The sequence below is a fragment of the Curcuma longa genome, chromosome 1 (assembly GCF_044706935.1).
Source record: "Curcuma longa cultivar G26 ecotype Majalengka, Jawa Barat chromosome 1, ITB_CL_G26_1.1, whole genome shotgun sequence".
Taxonomy (NCBI): domain Eukaryota; kingdom Viridiplantae; phylum Streptophyta; class Magnoliopsida; order Zingiberales; family Zingiberaceae; genus Curcuma; species Curcuma longa.
In genome coordinates, this window is record NC_133861.1 from 17,960,070 (window position 1) to 17,979,380 (window position 19,311).

General features: G+C 38.7%; 3 protein-coding genes and 1 pseudogene across 3 annotated transcripts; 2 read left to right on the forward strand and 2 right to left on the reverse strand.

Annotated features, from left to right (window-relative positions):
* Positions 1 to 183: 183 nt before the first annotated feature.
* On the reverse strand, positions 184 to 2,967 carry LOC141843860 (10 kDa chaperonin, mitochondrial-like). The gene is made up of 3 exons (XM_074731879.1): positions 2,666 to 2,967; positions 1,323 to 1,462; positions 184 to 394 (listed from the first exon to the last, which is right to left on the reverse strand). Exons 1-3 carry the CDS (start codon positions 2,768 to 2,770, stop codon positions 346 to 348), a joined length of 294 nt encoding a protein of 97 aa, XP_074587980.1. The 5' UTR covers positions 2,771 to 2,967; the 3' UTR covers positions 184 to 345.
* Positions 2,968 to 3,984: 1,017 nt separating this feature from the next.
* LOC141825241 (cyclase-associated protein 1-like) lies at positions 3,985 to 10,329 on the reverse strand (annotated as a pseudogene).
* Positions 10,330 to 12,652: 2,323 nt separating this feature from the next.
* LOC141837180 (cholesterol 22-monohydroxylase CYP90B52-like) lies at positions 12,653 to 14,859 on the forward strand. The gene is made up of 7 exons (XM_074724628.1): positions 12,653 to 13,260; positions 13,323 to 13,475; positions 13,662 to 13,922; positions 14,006 to 14,098; positions 14,175 to 14,253; positions 14,339 to 14,445; positions 14,529 to 14,859. The coding sequence occupies exons 1-7, from the start codon at positions 12,715 to 12,717 to the stop codon at positions 14,748 to 14,750; spliced, it is 1,461 nt and encodes a 486-aa protein (XP_074580729.1). The 5' UTR covers positions 12,653 to 12,714; the 3' UTR covers positions 14,751 to 14,859.
* On the forward strand, positions 14,843 to 18,834 carry LOC141825250 (uncharacterized). The gene is given in 5 exon segments (XM_074712638.1): positions 14,843 to 14,852; positions 15,300 to 15,607; positions 15,610 to 15,756; positions 18,362 to 18,684; positions 18,789 to 18,834. Coding segments are annotated over 4 exon segments (771 nt in total). The 3' UTR covers positions 18,668 to 18,684; positions 18,789 to 18,834.
* The last annotated feature ends 477 nt before the right edge of the window (positions 18,835 to 19,311 follow it).

The following is a 19,311-nucleotide window of genomic DNA, read 5'->3' on the forward strand; positions in this document are numbered from 1 at the left end:
GAAAACAAAATTCGTTAAAATGAATGAGCTACGGAGCTAGTGTTCTAAATGGATATCCATAAACACAGTTCCAAACATTTTAAGACGAGATTATCAGGCTCCACTAAAACTGCATGAGTTGAAATTCATGTCAGCAATTGCCAGCGGCAATGAGTCCTCTACTCAAGGCCAAGCCATGACAAATTGAAAATTGAAATGATCATAGATCATATTGAGCCTTTTCAAGTCCCTAATTATTGCCAACCCAAATGTTTCCAAACTCAAAACTCAACCATACAACTAGTAGCTCCGAGGAGAGACTAATATTCAAGCACTCCGACAACATCATCAAATCAAAGGACTGTGTCAGTCGTGAATAGTCCCAAGTACGTCATCATCCCGGTAAACATGATACCTGAAACACCGGCAAGATGGATATTAGCACCATATCTGCCGCAGTAATATTGCTTGAAGACCAATTCGAAGGGCTGATCATCAAACCAAACCTATGAGAGTTTGGTATCAGGGTTTGTGACTTTAAAGAACCTATCAAGCCCTATGACAATTGTAATGACTAATGATAACTTCGCACATAGCAATATAAGGAGAAGAAAAAAGTCCATTAAATTTGTAATAAACAATGTTTGCAAAAGAAATGGAGACGAATTTGAAGGTAACCTTCTGTACATCGACACTATTGAAGAAAAAATTGATTCTGCTCAAGCAGAATATTTAGACACACAAAAGTAATATTATAGCAATAAATTAGTGTCTTTCACTGATGATGCTGGCAGTTTAAATTGGGTATTCTAGATTATAGCAGATTTTACACATCTCTTTAGATGATATATTCAACCTTGATTGAGCCTAAGCCTTGTGGTTGTAGCAAGTCGACTTTTTGACTAGCACATAAATTGCACAAATCCAGTCATTACAAGTTCTAGCTCGTCAAACATAGTAAACATGTAACAGTAGCATGTCTAGTAAAGATAAGTACTAAGTATGTTTCTCATCATAATAAAAATATTGGTCCCTCAGATTATCTTAGTTCCACCTACTGATCAGACTTGACATGATTGAAATGCAATCAAATTCAACAGTTGAACATCACCATGCGTCGCCTTATGAGATACATAGTGATGGAAAGCTTGGCATAAGTTTGCGGTCAGTAGCCTCAAACTGAATTCAACAACTGAAGGTCACAACGGGAGCAATCTAATTTTTTGCCACAAGGGCAGGGAATACGGGAACCAGTTCTAAAGTTATGTTTGATGTAATAAACAATAATCACATTAAACCTACCTGACAACAAAGAATAAGAAAAACAAGAGAATTTAACATACTCTTTATCACCAAGTTTCACTTCAGTACCACCATATTCAGGCAGTAGAACTGTGTCTCCTTCCTTCACAGAGACAGGGATATGATTGCCGTTGCTATCATGTAAACCAGGACCCACTGCCACCACTTTACCAGAGTTGAGCTATCAAAAACAAAATAAGATTAATATAAATGATAACGATTAATTTAAAACTGACAGACAAGTGCATCAGCGCAAACCATAATATGCACAAAAGTGTTACACATCTTATATAGTGAACTGAGCATCATCCTCATTAGGTTAAAAGAGTAAATGAATTGTAAATTGCAGTTATAAAAGATACCACAGAAGGCAATACAAAGATCCCATAGAAAGCTAAATGGTTCCAAACTCACTCCCTTATTTCTGTTTTTCCTCTTTTGAAGTGCTAAATTACTTTTCCACCCAAACCTTCATCCAGCACAATTCATTTGGTCAGAGTTTTTCCTAATGCTTGCTACCTAACTAAACTTTAGATGGAATCATTATAGCCAACTGGATAATCTGAGCACTCATTGGCTGCCAAGATCAAGATTCAAAATAAAGATATTTAATTTGACCAGGTAACCAATGCAATTGCCTAATGATAACGAATATGAGATTAACAATTCCAAAAACTATGATCAACTCCCTCTAAACAAGAGTACAACACTTGCTAGTATCTCCCACCTTGTCACAATAGTTATTATCAGGAGCGCTATATATGATTGGTTCCTGTTATACCATGCCCACACTACTTTTAATAAGAGCTGTAAATGTTTCTTATTATCTAACTCTCAAATGTATAATCCAAACACAAGTTCATTACCAAGAAAAGGACCTTTAGAAGAAATAATTAAGTAATGCATCAATAGTTATGTATCTTAAAAATCATTTTAAGACTAATGAATCACATTGATAATTTAAACCCAAAGGTCAAGAATATGATAAAATCACGATGACCAGGGTATACACACATAACATTGTTTGACTTAGTAAACAACTTATTATGCAAATATTTTTCTCGGACCAAAGGCAGGAAGATTTTACATCGATAAATGATAAAGTAGAACGTCGTCAGAGATAAATATCAATCTGACAACAAGGATTGATAATATAAAAACCACAGTTATGGCAAAAGAAGACATTTCACATTCCCTGCCAACAAAAAATTACTCGTCAGGTTAGAATAGCGAGTGATAAAACGTCTCGCTGTTCCCACCAAGAAAAAGGGTTAAGAAAAGACCAACACGTTGCAACGAAAAGCTAGAAAAGAAGAAATTATTAGAAGGACAATAATATGATTAGAAAAAAGAAGGTCCAATTGAGTTGGAAGATTTTGCTCACCTTGGTTGTCTTTTCCGGAAGGAGGATTCCAGCGATGGTCTTGGAAGGAGGGACGATCTTCTCCACAAGGATGCGGTTGAGGGAAGGAATTAGACGCGTCGCCATTGAAGACAGGATGTTGAAAGCAGGGAGTGACAACGATGACGTGAAATTTAATGGCAGGACCTCCTCCAGCTGGCAGAGGGGTTTAGGGTTTAAGAAGGTTCTGGATCTCTCTCCTGGTTCTTCTTTCTCGCTAGGACATTTACAAATATGTTCCCAAAAGATTCGAATTTTACCTAAGATTGATTCTTTATTTTTGCGAAATTATATATATATTTTTCACTTGAGGCCCTGCTATTCCCGGTTGTTAATTTCCACTTAATTCCTTCGGTTAGAACGTTATATCATTCTACACAATTAGTCAAAACCATTAATGGGCCAAGTCATGCTTAAAATAACGGGCCCCTAGTCTAGCTCTTAATGGGGATAAACAAGTCATAGCTGTGTGGACGGTCATTTTGCACGAAAATTTCATATATTTTCATGTTAAATTTTCCTTTTTTTATATGTGAAAACATGTTGTTGAACTTCGTGAAATAGTGATGTTCTTATAAGTTATATCATTCTACACAATTAGCACCCCTAACCATCAAAGTATTCATATCCTCCTATGAAACTATACTTGAGTGCACATACTTGTATATTACATACTACATATAGAGGGATTGAGAAATCTGGTAAACAAATCTTAGCTGGGATCAACATTGAGCTAAAACCATTCATATACCCAAAGCACATATACAAGTTAGAACACATGAGAAGTACACTAAATCAAATTATGAAACAAAATTATAGAGGTACTGAGTAATTTTTTACATTGTATATGGCTATTGATTTTAAGACTTGTCATGACTACTGTATTTGTGTGAATTATACCAGTCAGTGTGATGACTTAGATACAACCTATGAACTAAATGAATGACCTAAGACAAGAACTATTATCATGCTAATATAGGTACAACTTTGCTAGGTAAGATCTCAAATAAATATCTAACACAGAATAAATTCCTAAAGAGAATCCTAGAATAAGAATTGAATGAAAATTCTGATTCTTCACTGAACTCCCACTAACAACAACTACAACCAAGTTAAAAACACACCCTTACTGAAGAAAAGGGAAATACTATCATACAGGGAAAACATAATATGACCAATATACTTTTTACCTGAGACGTCTTAGTTATTTATAAAATTAAGATGAAAGATCCTATACAGTTATGTTCAGAAACCAACTAAATTTTGTTGCTTGAAATTGTATTGAAGTTCGATTTTCAAACTTACAGCTGAAATTCAACATAGAAAATGGCCATTCTAGGAAAAAAGATAATGTGTTTCTCCTTAAATAAAAATAACTGGATCATCAAGAAAACGAAGAAACTTACCCAGTCACTATCAGGACCTGCATCTGGGCCCAATACATTAATTTCACTTGACTTAGCAGTAGTTATAGAAGCCCCAAGTGAATCATTGCTCAGATATAATTGGCAGCCAGAAGTATTGTCTATCGATATAGTTGGTGCACAACTCTGGATACACAAGCATTGTTCAGAAAAGCAACAAGTCATCAACCCTAGTTAATTAGAAAATTAAACATAAGCACAGTCGTGCATAATTAAGAAGTCTACTCAATTGGCTTCCAGCATATATATGGGATATGCTGTTGTGTTTACCAAAATATACAGACAATCAATGATGGAATATTATCCATGAGTCTACGACATTATAATAAATATAACCCCTCCTTAGAAAAGACAAACGTACACCTCTAATCTAGAAACATGTATGATAAAATAATAAGCTTATCCAACACTCTTGAAGCTAGAACATAGATGTTTTGCTGTAGTTCCTTATTTTATGTTTGCTATTTTTACTCAGTTGAGTTTTCATTTTACATGGTTTTATTTATGTTTGATGAATCCTTCAATTTCAAATGCTCCATCTGACTATTTTGATCCAACCTACAATTTTCCAGAACTAATCCCAATTCAATACAGTTTTGCTTCTGGAGATCTGAAAAAAGAAACACCTTATTGCTACACAAGAGATGTTGTCATACCTGACATTGCACTTCAACACCATTGCAGTTTACGATTTCAAAAGCAGCTACAACCTCCTAAATGACAAACATGAATTAAAAAAAAAAATTAAAACACCATTTCTCCATTATTGTACTGATACAAGCTGATTGATGAAGTCAATCAGTCCAGGCACAAGAATATTTTGCACTAACCGTGAACAAGACCCCCATTTTAGTGCATTTATCAACAGTTATGTTCACTTTTCCTGCATAACACAATCAAGTGCAAATAAATAAATAAATATAAAAAGGACACTGTTATATTTCTATAGGTATAAATGTTTGCAAATTACATCAAAACTGAAGACAAAGATGAAGAATTGCCTTTGACTTGTAATACTGAATCCTTGCACCCGTATATGCAGGGGTGGAGCTACTAGTTGACCAAACTAGGCCATGGCCCAGTCTTTGTAAAATACAGGAAAAAAATATGATTAATGAAATTCGGGTTTAAAACCCGTTAATCCGTTAGGAATTCCTCTCCCGAACCGCGATTTCCCCTGCAGCGCGATTCCTCTTCCCCTTCGCAGCATTTCCTTTTCTTCTTCCGCTCGAAATCGCAATCGGCGTGACTGCGTGAGGTCTCACTCTGCCGCAACCGACAACTCTCCCTTCTCCTTGAGCGACAACCACGATGAATCGGTGATTCTCCATCGTCGTTCTCCATGAAGCAAGCCGCCTGCCGCCGTCACGCTAGGGTTCGCGAACAAACGGACGCCCTCTCATCTCCCTTGCCTACTCACGCCGCATCTCCCTTCCCCGCGATCGCCCCGACCGTCGCCGTCTTCGCGCTCTGGATCTCACTGTTCGCAGCCCAGAGATTTTCGCCTCCTTCGCTAGCAAGAAAAGAGACCAAGGTGAGATCCTGTTTAATTTGGGTTGTTGCGTTGTGTTGGAATTCTGAATTTGATGGAGTTTACATTACAGATCGATTTGGGAGATCGATTGGTGAAGATTGTGATAGGAGGAATCACGGCAGAGCGTGATTAGGGCTAAGCTAAGTGCTAGGGCACGGATCATAAGTTTTCTTTGGATCGGCAGGGAGGAGGAAACGGAACTGGAATCTGAGTTGTATTAGAGTTCAAACTAAGGTAAGCTTTATTATGGTTAATTGAGTCTGTTTGCTTAGAATTACTATTTTATTAGGTTGCTGATTTATTAGTTTCTTGGATTGATCTATTGGATGGTGATCTGATCGTGGGTGTTTGATTCGGTTTAGGGTTGATGCTCTATTAGATTCTTGTTTGGTTGGGATTAGTTCATGGCTGTTGGGATATGTTGATGGATTGAATTTGGTTGTGGAATTGATCTGTTGATGTTGGAATTTTTAGTTTTGTTGGATTGGTTGGTTGATGTTAAATTGGTTAGTTTAAGGGTTGGTGTTAAAAGCTTGATTCGGTCTTAATGTTATCATTTATTGGTTTGATCTATTGAGATAGGTTTGCCCTATTTTAGTTTTGGTCGATATAATTCAAGACTTCAAGAATTTAAAGATACGAAGAGCTAATCTTTAAACATTTATTAGATAATTGTTTACTTCTTAAATAATTCAAGACTTCAACTTATTTTTTAACATTTTGTTAAAAAAATTTGGCCCACCCTTCGGAAGAATCCTGGCTTCGCCCCTGCGTATATGTATACAGACTGCTTTGTGTCACAGTCTTCAATAATCAAGTTCTTATTTCCAATGTGATTTTCAACTGTCCATCTGCCCAAAGTATAGTTTATACAATAACTTCCAACAAAAAAACATTGAACATTAAGATAAGGAAATTCAACACTGGTGAAGAAGTTATTAAAGACTTGAGAATTTTAGGAAGTTGAAGGTAGCCTCACTTGCGTCCCATTTGGAGCTCCAACTTGGGGGGGGGGGGGGGGGGGGGGGGGGGGGGGGGCACTTTGGAGTTTGTAAAAGAACTGGCACGACCAACTTTTTCAGCTGAGGCTACTGCACCACTTCTATCAACTTGGTTTTTAGTCTTCATATCATTTGTAACTTTTCTCAAGCCTATGAAATAGGGAACAAAATCAATACCTCCGACTATCACTAGGTTAAGAAAAATGGAGGCAAAAACTAATTGTAATGTTTGGAGACGGAAGCAATTAAACAATACCCGGGAAGAAGATTACTTACCCCTCGGGAGAAGTAAAGTCTTAACTGGTGAAGTGAGAGCTTGCCCGGGAACATGGCCTGAGAAAAATTGATTGGACAATGGCCGACCAGGAGAAAGACCGGGAGAAAGGGAAGGCGAAAGATCGGGCAAAAACATCGCAGGTCATAGTCGACGTGAGTTGATTTATTTGGATTGTAGACAGCATTTCTTGTTAAGATCTTGCCAGTAAGGGGATTAACTTCATTGAGAGATGTTTGGCCGGGTGAAGAGATGTTTGGCCGAATGAAGAGGTGTTTGGCCGGAAGAGAACAAAGCCTTGGAGGTAAAGAGTTTAAACAATGTACCTGAAGCTACTGATTTTCCTATTTTTGGTAGCTCGATCTCAGGAGGAGGGCCTTGGTGGCTCGGTCTCCTGATTCCTCGAGAGGAGGGCCTTGGTGGGGTCTCTTGATTCCAGGAGGAGGGCCTTGGTGGCTCGGTCTCTTGATTCCAGGAGGAGTTGATTTCTGCAAAAACAGCAGGCATTCCTTCTCTAGGACGTGATTGTACATTTCTCTGAGTTGATTTCTGACATTCCTTCTCTAGGACATGATTGTACATTTTCTGCAGAAATAAGAGGAGCTTTTGGTGGTAGTGGTGCACCAGGGGTACTTGATGTAGGAACATTTATGCTTGAAGAAGATGATGGCAACGTTAACACAGCTGTGCCCCAAGCAGGACCTAGGGGGTAGAAGTTCTTTACATAGTCACGCAAGCCAGGGAAATACAACTCCTTCATTGACTTTGCCTAATTTATATGTTCTGGTTCCTTATTCTTATATTCCACAAGAATCTAAATATTCAAAAAAGGGATATTATTTCACAGTAAAATAAAGAAATTGATGAATAAAGATAAATAGCTAATACCAAAATGATTGTAGTCAGATAAATTAGTAAAAGCAAAGAACTTTCCTTCCAATAAAAAAATTAAGAAATTTGAATTACTGTATTTGTTAAATCTATAACTTGTAGACTAATATATGGAATCATGTATTAAATTATAGCCTTATATTCTAGGAAATGATGAAGTTGAAGTAGGTTAGGAACTAACAAAAATTATAAAACTAATTTAATTTAATGTTTGGACTTCAGAGAACTCTTTTTGCAGACTTTAACATACTGGATTTAGACAGATATGGGATAAAGAATTCATTGAAAGTGGCTAGGTTTATTAGTCACACATAATTGCCTGATCTCCTTAGGACTGTTATGACATAAGCTAAGGCAGCATGTGATAAGTTGGTGAGTCCATCGGATGTTCTCACACATAGAATCTATAGGAACGAATGGTTTTCTATTTTTCTATTTGCAAAAGGTATAACAGTTAAGGCACTTTTGTCCGTACACAAAAGTCTACTTTGATTGTCAAATATTGGGATTTCAATAGACTATGGAGATCAAGCTACTAATTTGACTATTAACAACCACATCTCTAAATAGCATGAGTATTTCGTGACCAACTACAGTTTCTCGATTTACCTCCTCACAGATGGTCGTGGGGCCGACCGTGTGGGGCCGCTAAGGTGGCGGATTCCACCTTTTTGCAGAAGATGAGTATTGAATCTATATAATAGGAAGCAATAGACATTATGAAGCAAATCGAAATGCTTACCAATCATAGTAGTTGGATACTTGAAAATAATAAAAGATATACACAATGAATGTAGAACTTCTATAGTCCTTTTTTTTAATATAGAAAAGCTTTATGCCCAAATCTGACTGCTTTAGCTTATGACTTAGTCAAAGAAATTTTCCATCCCCTTCCAAACAATCTTCAACAATCCATTTTAACTATAAACGGAAAAAAGAAAATAATGTAATAAATGAATCCCTGATTCTTGATATACAAATTCCAGGTCGCTGATTTCTACATATATCACAAAGAGTAGCCCTGTGCTTACCTTATTGCTGTAGAACTCAGCCATCTGCCAGTTTTCTTCTACATGTGCACTTGGCATTCTCATGCCTGGAAGTTGGCATATTTGAGGATTGAAAGCAAATACTTAAGTATCATCTGTTGATAAATTAGTAAATATGCTGCTGAGGGAAGGATTACTAGTATACTAACCACAGTCCTTTCCTGTGTAACCTATCCAAGCCAGAGCTGTTAAACCATCAGCAACTGCTTTCAAATAGTTGAAATATTCAGATTGTTTCCCTTCGGTCAGGGAATTAGCTTTGGCAATCACATTATTGAGTGGCCTCAAAAACTCTGCCGTACCAGCAACAGCTGGATTCTGCAGGCACCAACTGAATGTATAAGATCCCTAGAAACCTTAAGGAACTAGATAGATTACAGACACCGCCTGCTTCTTAAGGAAAAAAAATTTAACTAACTAATTGAAAATAAGGAATGTGAATAAATTAACGAAATTAGAAACAAATGAATCTGTTATTTTGACAGCTAAGTGCTCCAAGTTTTGGAGCTAAATGTGGTAATAAGGTGATAGAAATAGCATTTTTGTATGCAGATATGAAAATCTATTGGTGCAATATGACTTTAGCTCCTATGTGGAAAGGATTTCCAAATGTATAACACTATAATTTGCGTTCCTAGTCATTCCAAGCTGCAAAACTGAGTGACCTAGAATCTTTTACAACAGAAAAAAACATACCATAAGACAAACACCTGTCAATAACTTCTATAATCAACATTGGGCATATCTCATCAATGCAAACGTACATTTGCAATCATGTGACATAATGTTGCCAACATTGTCTTAAACAATTCACACAAAACGAAATAAATAGACTAATTTGTTGCTCCATTTCTGCAACCGTGTTTAATAAGCTTCACTCAATGAATACAACCTGTTTCTTGATCAGCAGTACGAAGCATTGGAAGTACGTGGGGCCAATTGACCTCACAATAAATTTTGATTTAAATGTAATCAGTTTTTAAATATTTTTTTAACCTACATAAATTATTTGACTCCATCCATTATCCATTCATTACTCAATTATCAAATCACTGTTATTAAATTTGTCTGCAGAATCATACATTGAATTGGTTTCACATTCAGCAAAATTGTTCACAGTTTATCATTGCACGCATTTTATTGGAAAATCAAAAAATTTGAATATCGGGACTCAGGATATAGAAACGGAACTGGAGGCAGACCAACCTGTAAGTGCTTGGACTTGGCAATGAGCTGCTTAAGCACCGAGAACGCCTCCTCCATTACTCTCGTCGCGTCGAGAACCTCCCCGCCGATCTTACCAGCAGCGTCCAAGACCCGGCCCAAGGAATCCGAAACGAGATCGTCGAACGCTGAGAGGGAAGCGTCGTGGCAAATGCCTCTGGACGAGCCTGCGGGGGCGGGTGGCCCGGCGGAAAGCGCCTCCAGCCGCGACACGGTTGCCTCCAGCCTCGTCATTAGCTCTTTCTCCATATTTGCTCCCTAGGATTTGAGCTGAAGATCGACCTCTCTCTCTCCTTGTCGCTTCCGCCGGAGATTCCCCTGGGCGATCCGAGTGAAGTGCGACGGTCAGCTCCCTGCTCGCTGTTCACGGTTCGCAAGGCGACGGTTTCTTCGAGGACAATCCGTGAGTTTCATTGCCATGGCTTTCTTGGACCGAACTCGACCCGAGTTTTTCGGGTCATCGAAGATTGCCCGAACCCGATATCGAACGTGCAGGAAATTCTACTAATTATATTTAGAACTTCATGAACTAATTCGAATTTAATGATCCGATTCAAACGGCAGAGTTGCGCATCGTCCAATCAATTAAATATTTATTACACAAAAGGACAAAAAATAACACGAGTCATATTTTAACACGCAATAGCTCATGGATATTTGAGGAAACCAATTTGCACGCGTATATGACTTCTATATAAAATCTCTTAGCTTGTACTACGCTCCCTAGTTTTCCATGAATTGTGATTAAAGCATGTGAATTAATAAATTCTATTTTTAAAATGCATATTTTTTTAGTTTACATTCAACTCTCGTTTAACACGTTCAACCCCAAAATACGGGCAGTCATTTCATTTCCAAGGGACAAAGGGAGCCAGAGCATACATAAGACACGCCTAGATGACAAGCAAGTCTGCCCGTCAGAATGGTCACATCGAAGAAAATTTTCAAAAAAAAACAAAAAACGTTCATTTTCGTAATTTTAATCGCCAACGGAAACTTTTTAGACGTATGCGTCAAATTACTTTGGCGCACGTGCGGCCACGTAGAGACTAGTTCGATCAGGGGGCGTACACGTCTCCACCTGTGCTAGTGTCCAAAAAAGATTTTTTAAAAAACAAAAATAATTTAGAATACTCGTTTTGTCCTTTTGTTTTTTTTTGTTTTTTTAATAAAAAATCTTCTTAAATTCAATTTCAAAGTCGATTAAGCCCAACCAATTAATCTATTTAACTATACGTGGATTTATTCACCAAACAAATTGATTAAGGCATGATGGTACACCCCCAATCAAGCAAGAAGAAGACCCGACGGGCGGCCATAGTTTCGTTGGGCCCACCCGGGGATGAATAGATTTATGATCCACAACTAGTGGTTCCGAATTCGGATCCACAAGTTGGTAGTCGGCAACGAGTCTTGACTCTTAAGCCGAGATTTCATCATTCACACGGGAAAAGCGACGTCCTAATCGAACGATTTTAACTTTGACTCGTTTCATTTGACGAAAGAGGATCGAGTTCAATTAATTAAATTTCCTTGATGAACTATGTGACCAATCCTCTTTCATCAGAATCAAACAAACACATAAGCAGTGTCCATGATCTTAACTCTCAGTCTAAAACTAAGTAATTGAACTAGTAATCTATATTTACCGGTGATGTTTGTAGAGGCTAGCAGACGCTAATTACTACAGATACCATGCGTCAGGCGCCTTGTCGCCATGTCATTCTCTTAATTAGTCTACGTGGCCCATCCTTATCAAGTTAACGACAAATTAATTAACACTAAAGAAGTCAGCATCGTAAATGTTTTTTATTTTCTGTTTCATTCATATTGTTTAGATATGATGATGAACTAATTAATACGTAGATGCGTGTGCGACTAATATATACCCTTCAATCTCGTTGTACTTGTTATCGATATGTTGAGAATTTAATTCAATTTAAAGTTTTTAAAATATTTAGGTGAAATGGCACTAAAGTCCCTTTATTTTTCAAATGTAATATGGAAAAGTGAAATATTTGCTCCTTTTTCTCTTTTTATTTTTATAACAACTACTTATACTCGTCTTTAATTAATTTATATCACCATGTGAGTGACTGCACTAAAGTATATTCGATGTGCTCAAATATGATATAAGTGCATGATTAGGCATTACTTAAGCATAATGAGAAATAGTGAGCATTGATCGTGCTCAAATATGATATGAGCGCATGCTCGTGATTTAATTAAGCATAATGAGAGTTTATGTTAAGGTACATATGGATACTCAAATTTAAGTCCCACCGTGTTAAAATTGGCGGGCTAATCAGCAATTTAGAAAGATCAATTTTATTGCCCTTGAATTTGAGTACTAATTTATTACGAAGAACAAAAAAAATTTATCGGGAGTGGTATTTTTTATATATCGAAATAAATATAAAGCCCTCCTGCAACTGTAGCCAATCCTCTCTTAAGTCTCAACCAACTACATGCTCGATAAAGGGACTGCCGTCCGTGGGGCTTTCCAGCCAATTCCTATTTATTATTATCATTACCTTTTTTATGATTTATAATTGCAAATAAATCTCCACAGTATTAATAATTACCACAACCCCATCAACTCGATTCCGATTCCTCCCTCCCTCTCTAATCCCCATGTCCAGCGATCGCCACCAATTCTTCCTCTTCCTCCTCCTCCTCCCGCTCCCCCTCCTCCTCTTTCTCGTCCTGAAATGGAGAGCCCGCCGCCGGACGACGACTTCCCTCCCTCCCGCAGTCGGCGGCGGGTGGCCCCTCGTCGGCCACACCTTCGCCTACCTCGCCCCGCACCCGGCTACCTCCGTCGGCGGGTTCATGTCCCGCAGCCTCGCACGCCACGGGCCCATCTTCCGGTCGATGAACCTATTCGGGGAGCCCACCGTCGTGTCGGCCGACGCCGGCCTGAACCGATTCGTCCTCCAAAACGAAGGCAAGCTGTTCGAGTGCTGCTACCCCCGCAGCATCGGCGGCATCCTCGGCAAGTGGTCCATGCTGGTGCTGGTCGGCGACATGCACCGCGAAATGCGCACTATCTCCCTCAACTTCATGAGCCACTCCCGCCTCCGGTCGCTGCTCCTCCCGGAGGTGGAGCGGCACACTCTGCTCGTCCTCCGGTCGTGGCCGGAGGGCCGCCCCTTCTCCGCCCAAGAAGAAGCCAAGAAGGCACGCAATCTCAACTTAATCAAATTGATTTCCCCATCAACATAACCTCCAATTGCTTGCAGTTTACATTCAATTTGATGGCGAAGAACATCATGAGCATGGGCCCGAACGAAGCAGAGACAGAGAAGCTGAGGCGGGAGTACATAACGTTCATGAAGGGAGTGGTTTCCGCCCCGCTTAATTTCCCCGGAACTCCATACAGGAAAGCCTTGAAGGTATACTTCAGTTCCTCCCTAATCCTAATTAATTGTAGCAATTAATGAGTGAATCAAGTGGAATCGTATGCAGAGCTTAAATAAATATAAAGCCAACTGCATGCCCCAGTTCATTATTACGAATGATTGCCAACACCATTCGCCACTGTGAAGATTATTTTAATACCTTTTCTTTTATGATTGCAGTCGCGGTCAAACATTCTGAGAGTAATCGAGCAGAAAATGGAGGAGAGAATGATGGCAGAGACTACTGATAAACGTAAAAAGGAGGGGGAAGAAGAAGAAGATTTGCTGGGTTGGGCTCTAAATCACTCAAATCTATCCAAAGACCAGATTCTCGATCTGCTGCTTAGCTTGCTCTTTGCCGGCCATGAGACCTCCTCCATGGCCCTCGCCTTAGCTATTTATTTCCTGCAGGCCTGCCCCAAAGCCGTTGATCAACTAAGGGTGGTTATTTGTTTTAAATTGTAGATTTGCGTATTCTTAATAAACAAGTAAAACCGATTTAATCAATGATTGCGTTTAATTAGGACGAGCACAGGGAGATCGCACGGAGGAAGAAGGAAAGAGGAGAGACGAGATTGAACTGGGAAGACTACAAGCAGATGGAGTTCACCCAATGCGTAGGCTCTCAAAAACGACTTGTTAGTAATTTTACATACCAATAATTGACTGGCTGTTCATTTCTTCTGGATTAAGGTCATAAGTGAGACCCTGAGACTCGGCAATGTTGTGAGGTTTGTGCATAGAAAGGTTCTCCATGACGTGCACTACAAAGGTACCATACAGACTAGAAAGAAATATTTTACTGCAATTTTCCCTTTTTTTTAAATGCAAAATGTAAAATAAATAAATAAATGAAGGGTACAAAATCCCTGCTGGTTGGAAAATCCTCCCGGTGTTCGCTGCGGTGCACTTGGATGCTTCGCTGTACGACGACCCTCACAAATTCGACCCCTGGAGATGGCAGGTGGGTTCAGCGGAGTACTATCTTGGCGATTTAAGTCAACTCTTTTAATTGACCGTGGTCGATTTCTCTCGATTCGTTGGCAGAGTGCCAACGCGGGAAGCAGAACGATGGGCAACAACTTCATGGCCTACGGCGGCGGCCCCCGTCTGTGCGCCGGGTCTGAGCTTGCGAAGCTGGAGCTAGCTGTCTTCCTCCACCACCTCGTGCTGCGTTTCCGGTGGGACCTGGCGGAGCCCGATCAAGCTTTCGCCCTCCCCTTCCTCGACTTCCCAAGAGGACTTACCATCAAAGTCCACCCCGTTTGACTTTGTGTTACAACACGATTCCGAGGTCAATTAGAAGTCAGAATACTAGAGTACATGTACATGTACAGTCCGCATAAATTATATGCATACGGATGATAAATGGTTAATTACTTTGTACATCCACTCCGTTGAAATGGTTTCACTGTACTTTTGGGAATTTAACTTTTCTCATAATATTCTTTTTTTTCTTTTCAGAATTATGAAATTGTTAGAATAGTAGTTAAATGATGAGTGCTATCAATTTTAATTTATTATGACCTTTAAATTTTTTTAGCAGAAATACCTGATGAAATAATCAGCAGATTAGTTTCTTATTAGTTTAAGCGGGCAGAAAATGATTTTAGCGGTTTTGATTTGTTACGATAAAAGAGATGGACGTTTTGAAAAAAAAAAAAAAAATAAAAAAAGTGGCGCTCTGAAACGGCTGCGTAAAACCTCCTGCAACCTGTGCGGTGTTCCGACGGCTGTATTCCCGCCGTAAACTCCGTCGCCGTTGCCATTGCTGCCGCTGCGGATTCCATTCCCTACCCTTACACTCTGCTATTTAAGGCGGGTCTCTCATCGCCTCCGTTTCCGCAGAGAAGACTCTCCGCGTGTGGTCTCATGCAGGTTTCTCCCTCCTTGCCAAGCTCTCCGGACACGAGGAGGGTGTCTCTGACCTTTCCTTTTCCTCTGACGGTCGCTACCTCTGCTCCGCTTCCGACGACTGCACAGTCCGCATCTACATGATCGCCTACGGTTCCTTCGACGAGACCGTCCGCATCTGGGAGGTCAAGTCCGGCAAATGCCCGGCTCATTCCGAACCCGTCACCGCCGTTGATTTCGACCGAGATGGGAGCCTTTTAGTTTCCAGCAGTTATGTTATGATGGGCTGTGTCGGATCTGGGACTCCGCCACGGGGCGTTGCATGAAAACCCTAATTGACGACGACGGCTCACCAGTGTCCTATGTGCAGTTTTCTCCAAATGGGAAGTTTGTACTTGCTTCAACCCTCGATAGCACATTGGTACGACACCTGACGTTTTCTTCATGTTAAACAACTTTACAGCTCAAATCAACTTAGTAATTCTCTCTGGAGTTCTGATTTCATTTCTTGGATTCACGTATTGAGGCGACATTGTAGCTCATAACCCATATATACTGATTTTTTCCCTGCATGCTGATACCAGGATGTTATATCTGGAGATTTATAGTGATATACTGATAAACCAGTGAATATAATTTTAGAGAAAAAGGTATTGGCAAACAAGAATTCCCTAGAACACCACAGTTTTATTTATTTATTTTTTGATACTCCAAGTATCCAGGCTTTGCCTGATTAGTCCGGAAGGTAGACACCTTCTCCTGATTCGTCTACTAGGTAAATTTGAAGCACAACTCATGCATAACACCACAGTTTTATTGGTTCTATAGTGGCCTTAGGAGCATAGCAAGAACAATAACAGATTATGTTAGATGTGAAATTTTCAATCATTAACTGGGAAATTTGATATGCATAATAACAAAAGTGACCTTCTATCAAGGGAAGGGGAGTGAATTTGAGCTGTAGAAGTAAGATGTGAATATGCTAAAACAAGTAGGCCTAAAATGAGCATAATCATGACTTGGAATAAAGAGCAACTAACTTTATCCTAAATCCTTATTTGCAGTTATTGTCGATTTTAGTTAGGTCCCAAGCCTCTATCTAAATTGGATGGTTTCTTTCTTTTGTTTTTTTTTGTGATCAACCCACTTCATCTACTCTTTTCATTCAGTTCTACATCATTGGGGTATTAACACCTGGACGCAAAACTACACTCTTGATAAATTATATTTAATAATGTTTGTTGATCAAAGACGAGGATTTGGGAAAGTAATAAATAATAACCACTTTATTCTAAGATGTTGTATGCAAATAAGTTGAGATTGTTTTTTTTTCACTGTTATTGATCCACTGATATACATATCCAAATCCATTCTTTGCTGATTTGGCAATCTTATTTAAATGTATAAGTTCCATGTAGTTTCATCATTTGTGACAATCAGTTTCAAAATAACCATGATCATCATTGTCTTATTAACTTTGAAAAAAATAATCAAACAATCATCTTGTCAATAACAAGGATCGTATCATCCAAAGCATGTGGTAAGCTTGAAAATTCTGAAAACTGCTTGATTTTGTTTGATGTAGGTTTTTTCAAAATTCATTTTTAACTTTATTGCTTGTTTAAAAATTAAATAGATAAGTTTAGATTTTATCGGATAGTGGCAGTTCTTTGTCAACTAGCTGAAGCAAGTTTCTAGATCATTTAATTAACCTTCATTGAGATCACTTGTTGGAGCAAAACCTCATATGTGTTTTTCACATATACAGTTTCTTTATTCTATTGTATATAGAAAATCAGGTTATGGATTAAGCTCAGCAGATTGATATAATTGCCCGTAACTATTGGAATACTCTTGGCAAGTGGTTGTCCTAGCAAGTGTTGGGCAATAAATATGTCCAAGAATATGACTAAGACGTCAGTGCTTAGTATATATGTTTGCAGCTAGATAAGTTGGAATGCTTACACCCTTGGTTGATGTCTCATGCATTGACAGCCAACTGTTAAATCTTCCAACTACTTATGTATTTTTGGGTTAGAGGTTAACACTGAGTAGAATGCAGAAAGAAAGTAGATTATCTTCCGGGCAACAAATTATTTGTATGGAAAGACCAAGGAAGAGGTCTATTTAGATAAAAGAAACAATCTAGTCAATAAGTTCGTTCCTACTATATTAACTGATGAGAAGTTGCTGGAAGGAATTTGCCATCGTTTCTGAGGTAGTCTATTGGTTTGTTTGTCAGTCTCTTGACAATCCAAGTATATCATTACTTGAGTGGGGATCAATTTTCTTGCAAGTTCGCTTCATTATCCAATAATACATACATTTTCAAATAGAACTGCCACTTAGTTGTGCAAGTCCCTGTTACTCATTCTCTATACTTGAAAGTAAATGCTTCAAAAGATAGTTTCAAACTCATTTTACTGAAGCTAATAGTTACCTGAAAAGAACTTGAGGGTTGCATTAGTAAATGATGGAATACAACAATAACAACACCAAGCCTTATACCACTAGGTGGGGTTGGCTTAGTAAATGATGGAATATGTAAACAAAATCTGTTTCTTTGCTGTAATTTTATCTTATATATTTATTAACGAAGATGTTACCAATTAATATTTGAATATTGCTACTAAATGTCTTGCATATAGCTCAATGTAGGGAAAAGATTCATGTAGTTCATCCCAAATAGTTAGGACTTTATCTATTGATTCACTATTTCCTACTAGATGTTAGATGTGGACCCATTTTTTAATCCAACATGGAGCATGAACTTTTTTATTGCACTACATACACATACTAAATTTTGATCCAGTTTCATGATTACACTTACCAAAGATCAAAATCCATTACTTTTCAATCGAATGTAAATAATTCATCAAAAATTACTTTTCAATCTAATGTAAATCATTCAATTAAATATATTTCAGAGCTTTAAAAGATGCCTGCCTTCGCTGTATGTGTCAAGTTTTTGATGCACCTGTTTTTCATTTTGCATCTTACATACATACTGTGCTTACATACTGCAGAGGTTGTGGAACTTTTCATCTGGCAAATTCTTGAAGACTTACACAGGCCATGTTAACTTACAATACTGCATTCCTGCTCTTTCTGTTACAAATGGAAAATACATTGTTAGCGGATCAGAGGACAACTGTGTGTACATTTGGGATCTTCAAACAAGGAAAATGTTGCAGAAACTAGAAGGTCGTACTGACATCATAGTTGCTTTATCGTGCCACCCATCCTGCAACTTGATTGCATCAGGGGCACTCGGTGATGATAAGATAATGAAGATATGGATTCAGAAGAAGGAAGACCAACTGGAAGACTAACTGATGTTGAGAGTGAGGTGTTTTATTTTTCTCATACTGATCTTCTAAGGTTAACACATTTTGCCTTCTACCTTTTATCTCATAAATTGGGGGATATGGTCTTAATTTGATGCATGTCCAGGGTTGAGAAATTCAGTAGCCATGGCAGCTACAAAACTCCAGATTAGCCAGCAGATCTCCTTCATGAAAGTTGAACCTTTTGCCCAGAATTATTTGGAAAACCTTTGGTACTGATCCGCCACTTAATCTTGATATGTACCCGTTGAATCATGATTTATATCTATAAGCTTCTTGTGGGTAGACAATCTTATTGCAAACTTTTAAATGTCTGATAAATTTTTAAATGCCACTGGTCAGAGCAATCCAGCAATTTGCACAGGCGAGAAACAGAAACCTCAATTAAGCAGGTGCTGTCAACACCTAGCATCCACATAACATGACGTCATGAACACTTTCTTGTATGGAACGTAAAGATCTGGTTAGCTGGTTCAACCATTGTCAAAGAGGTCTTGATGCTGCAATTTTGCAAGATTTTGTCATGATTGCATCAGCAACATTTCAGGTTTAGCTGAGATGGTGGAGGGAGCATGCCCTCTGCTAGCTGACTGCGTTCTTCTGGATTTCCAGAGCGTTTTCCTCTACTC

What these genes read in the sequence shown, in the direction of transcription:
- LOC141843860 (XM_074731879.1), bottom strand. Translation starts at nt 2,770, where the DNA reads ATGGCGACGCGTCTAATTCCTTCCCTCAACCGCATCCTTGTGGAGAAG. An exon ending in TTCCGGAAAAGACAACCAAG is followed by an intron (nt 1,463 to 2,665) that starts GTGAGCAAAATC and finishes TGTTTTTGATAG; the next exon opens with CTCAACTCTGGTAAAGTGGT. An exon ending in GTGAAACTTGGTGATAAAGA is followed by an intron (nt 395 to 1,322) that starts GTATGTTAAATT and finishes CCGGTGTTTCAG; the next exon opens with GTATCATGTTTACCGGGATG.
- LOC141837180 (XM_074724628.1), top strand. Translation starts at nt 12,715, where the DNA reads ATGTCCAGCGATCGCCACCAATTCTTCCTCTTCCTCCTCCTCCTCCCG. An exon ending in CCCAAGAAGAAGCCAAGAAG is followed by an intron (nt 13,261 to 13,322) that starts GCACGCAATCTC and finishes AATTGCTTGCAG; the next exon opens with TTTACATTCAATTTGATGGC. An exon ending in CATACAGGAAAGCCTTGAAG is followed by an intron (nt 13,476 to 13,661) that starts GTATACTTCAGT and finishes TTATGATTGCAG; the next exon opens with TCGCGGTCAAACATTCTGAG.